The sequence below is a fragment of the Argentina silus genome (genome assembly GCF_951799395.1).
Source record: "Argentina silus genome assembly, chromosome: 6".
NCBI lineage: Eukaryota > Metazoa > Chordata > Actinopteri > Argentiniformes > Argentinidae > Argentina > Argentina silus.
In genome coordinates, this window is record NC_139660.1 from 3,881,924 (window position 1) to 3,885,236 (window position 3,313).

The 3,313-nt window shown below is 49.0% G+C and overlaps 1 protein-coding gene across 1 annotated transcript; it reads right to left on the reverse strand.

The window, feature by feature from the left end:
* Nucleotides 1–545: 545 nt before the first annotated feature.
* LOC310805736 (insulin gene enhancer protein ISL-1-like) lies at nt 546–2,672 on the reverse strand (the record flags this gene model as incomplete). The annotated part of the gene is made up of 6 exons (XM_083671536.1): nt 546–620; nt 752–913; nt 1,161–1,407; nt 1,591–1,836; nt 2,017–2,236; nt 2,639–2,672. 6 exons carry the CDS (start codon nt 2,670–2,672, stop codon nt 546–548), a joined length of 984 nt encoding a protein of 327 aa, XP_083527662.1.
* Nucleotides 2,673–3,313: the final 641 nt, after the last annotated feature.

Sequence of the window (3,313 nt, forward strand, 5' to 3'; positions counted from 1 at the left end):
GGAATCTAGAGTTCTGCTTTCACCTTGTAATGAAGTCATTCATGTAGAGATTTATGTGGGGGGGGGGGAACTTGGATCCGCTTCGTGACCCACAGACCATGACCCACAGACCATGACTGCATCAACAGACTTCGTTGAAATCACATGACGACAGATGGATCACACTACCGCCACTACGAGATGAAGTTTGACGTGATGACAGGAATTTCTGGGTGAAACCGTGTGGCGTAAAACCACCTTATGTAGTCTTTTAACGATAATGTAGTGGGTGCAACTGCCACGTTATTATTTGTTTTCATTGATCCATGCCCCCTTTTACCCCCACAAATGTTGAATGGAACCCACATATTGTCATAACAAAATGTTTGCCCACACACACAAAATGTTCACACAACACTTGATTCACTCTGAGCCAAATATATATGATTGACAGCTGCTTGTTCAAGCACGTACAGTTAGTACAGAATATACAGCAGTAGTGGAAACAGGCTCTTGATAGCCCAGGCAGCCAGTCTAGTGAGCGATGTGACGGTGTCTGATAGTCTCTACATTGTTAGCAGGGTGACAGGGTCGTCGTCGCTCAGCGGGCCCGGTGATTCCAGGTCTGAGGAACAGGAGCTCTGAGAGGAAATGAGAGGTTGACTTGTTTGTTGTGATTGGCTTTACCTGTTATACAACTACTGGAAGCATTACCACACGTCACACAAACTGTCATGATATCACCTGATGCAGTCACATGGTTGTGGTTTACCTGTAACACCTCGGTGGCGGACGGATCATCGAGGTCGGCTCGGGACTTGGGTTGGCTGTCCAGTAGTTGCCAAGGCGACTCATAGATGCAGATCTGGAGGGCGATGTCAGGGGTCTCAGGAGAGAGGACCACCATTGGTCTGGCAGCAGCACACACCATGGCCTGGAGCAGAGAGATATACTGTACTGGAGTTCATATATATATATATATATATATACATACATACATACATACATACACACACACACACACACACACACACACAATATATATATATACATACATACACACACACACACACACACACACACACACACACACACACACACACACACGCACACGCACGCACACACACGTACACACACACGCACACACACGTACACACACACGTACACACACACAGACTCACTGTATAAGTCAGGTCTCCCGCCGGTCTGCAGCCTCTCTTGTCCTTGCAGCGTTTGTTCTGGAACCAGACCCTGATGACCCGCATGCTGAGGCTGGTCAGCTGACCCAGGCGGAGCTTGACCGAGGCGTCTGGCCGGGGCGTCTGTGAGTAGCAGGAGCGCAGGGCTCTCAGCTGGGAGGCACTGAGGACGGTGCGGACCCTCACCCCTCTGGCCCTGCCCAACACCTTCCTCCTGACTCCACCTCTCCTACGAGCCCCAGACACTTCTACAGAGTAAATACAAGTCATGTACTGGGTTACAAGATGCCCCCCCCCTCCCCCACACTGTAAATCACCTTAAGACCTGGTTACTGTATAACATGAATGTAATGGACTAATAATGAATAGCTTCAATAAGTGATCGTAAGCCACTGCAAAAAACTGCAAATACATCTCCCCCCCACCTTTCTTTCTCTTCACTGTGTCCACCGCGTGACTCTGTTGCTCTGGCATCGTGTGCTCTGCCTGGCAGGATGGTCCTCGCGGTCCCAGGGTGTAGCTATCCCCAGGCAGGAGTAATTCACCACAGAGTACGCAGTGCAGACACTCAGGGTGATAGATCTGTCCCCCTGCCCTTACAACCAGGTCAGTGGACAGCACTGCCTCCCCGCAGCCCCTGCACTTCTCTGCAAATATTCTAAGACACACACACACACACACACACACACACACACACACACACACACACACGGTGGGCAGAGACAGACAGAGAGAGAAAGATGACAGCTAGCTCGTGAAGGTAAAGTTAAGTCTCTAGTCTACTGCATCACCAGAGAGGACTACTAGAATGTTCTACCTGAAGCTGATGCTGACTCACCGGGCATAATCTCTCCTGCAGAGAGTCCTCCCGTCCCTCAGAAAACAGCTGGCACTCTCTGCCAGGGGACACTGGCACTCCTCACAGTACAGGCAGCCTGTGTGCCACTGCTGGTCTGACCCCACACGCAGCACGACGGGGTCTCTAATAGCCTCACCACATCCAGAGCAAGGCCATACTGCCCCCTGTGGACTGGCCTCCTCACTGCACCCTGCCTGTGCTGTAATTACAAGAGTATTTCATGACCTCAAGCCTTTGAAACTATTTAAGTCTCGAGAATAAGCTGTTTATCTGAATAAAAAAAGATAGTAATCTATAATTTATTCCCAAAGTAGGTTTCACAATTTCTTCTCAGGTTATTATTATTTATTTATTTATTTTTACATTTTTGGACCAAACATATACAATAGTAAAGGATCAAAATGTTGTCACTGAACGTACACAACAACAAGTCAAACCTTGAGACATACGCCAGTGCGTGACAGAGGTGGAAAAGAACAACATATAAAGCAACGTCGTTCAGAACAATCAGCAAAAGGACACTATCAAAGGGACACAGTAAATACTGCTTTAAAAAGAGCATGTGGTGGTGCATTAGAACAATCTAGAACAATCTACTCACTCTGACATCTGCTTGGATTAGTCTGCTCGTCCATGGTTGCCTCCAGTAACATCAGGGAATGTTCTGACAAGGCGTCAACCGGGATCCTGTGTGCCTCTGATTGTGTTTGTCCTGTACTAACGCTGGTCCGTCACACAGCGTGGCGCGGCAGGTCTGGGCTGGAGGAACAGCACTCTTCTCTTTCTTATGTTCAGAGAGAGAGCCCCCACCTCCAGCACCAGCCCACGTTGGCAGCTGGGAAGACACAAACAACGCGCACGCACACACACACACACACACACACACACACACACACACACACGCACGCACACACACACACACACACACACACACACTCACACACGCGCGCACGCACACACGCACACACGCACGCACGCACGCACGCACGCACGCACACTCACACACACACACACACACACACACACACACACACAAGCAATCTATTAAATTAACTTCCAGCAAATCCCCTCCTGCCTATTAGTAAAACAATGCAACAGTTCCCACCTCCGTGGTTATTAAAATCAAACCTAATTTGTGGTGGTGTGTTCTGATTAGACGAGGTCGGTGGGCACAGATGGACAGAGGGGGAGGAGGAGGAGACAGGGTGTCAATAGCAACACTGATAACAGTGACACCCCAATTACTGCACACAAGCAAATTCAAGGTCTCTCTTTT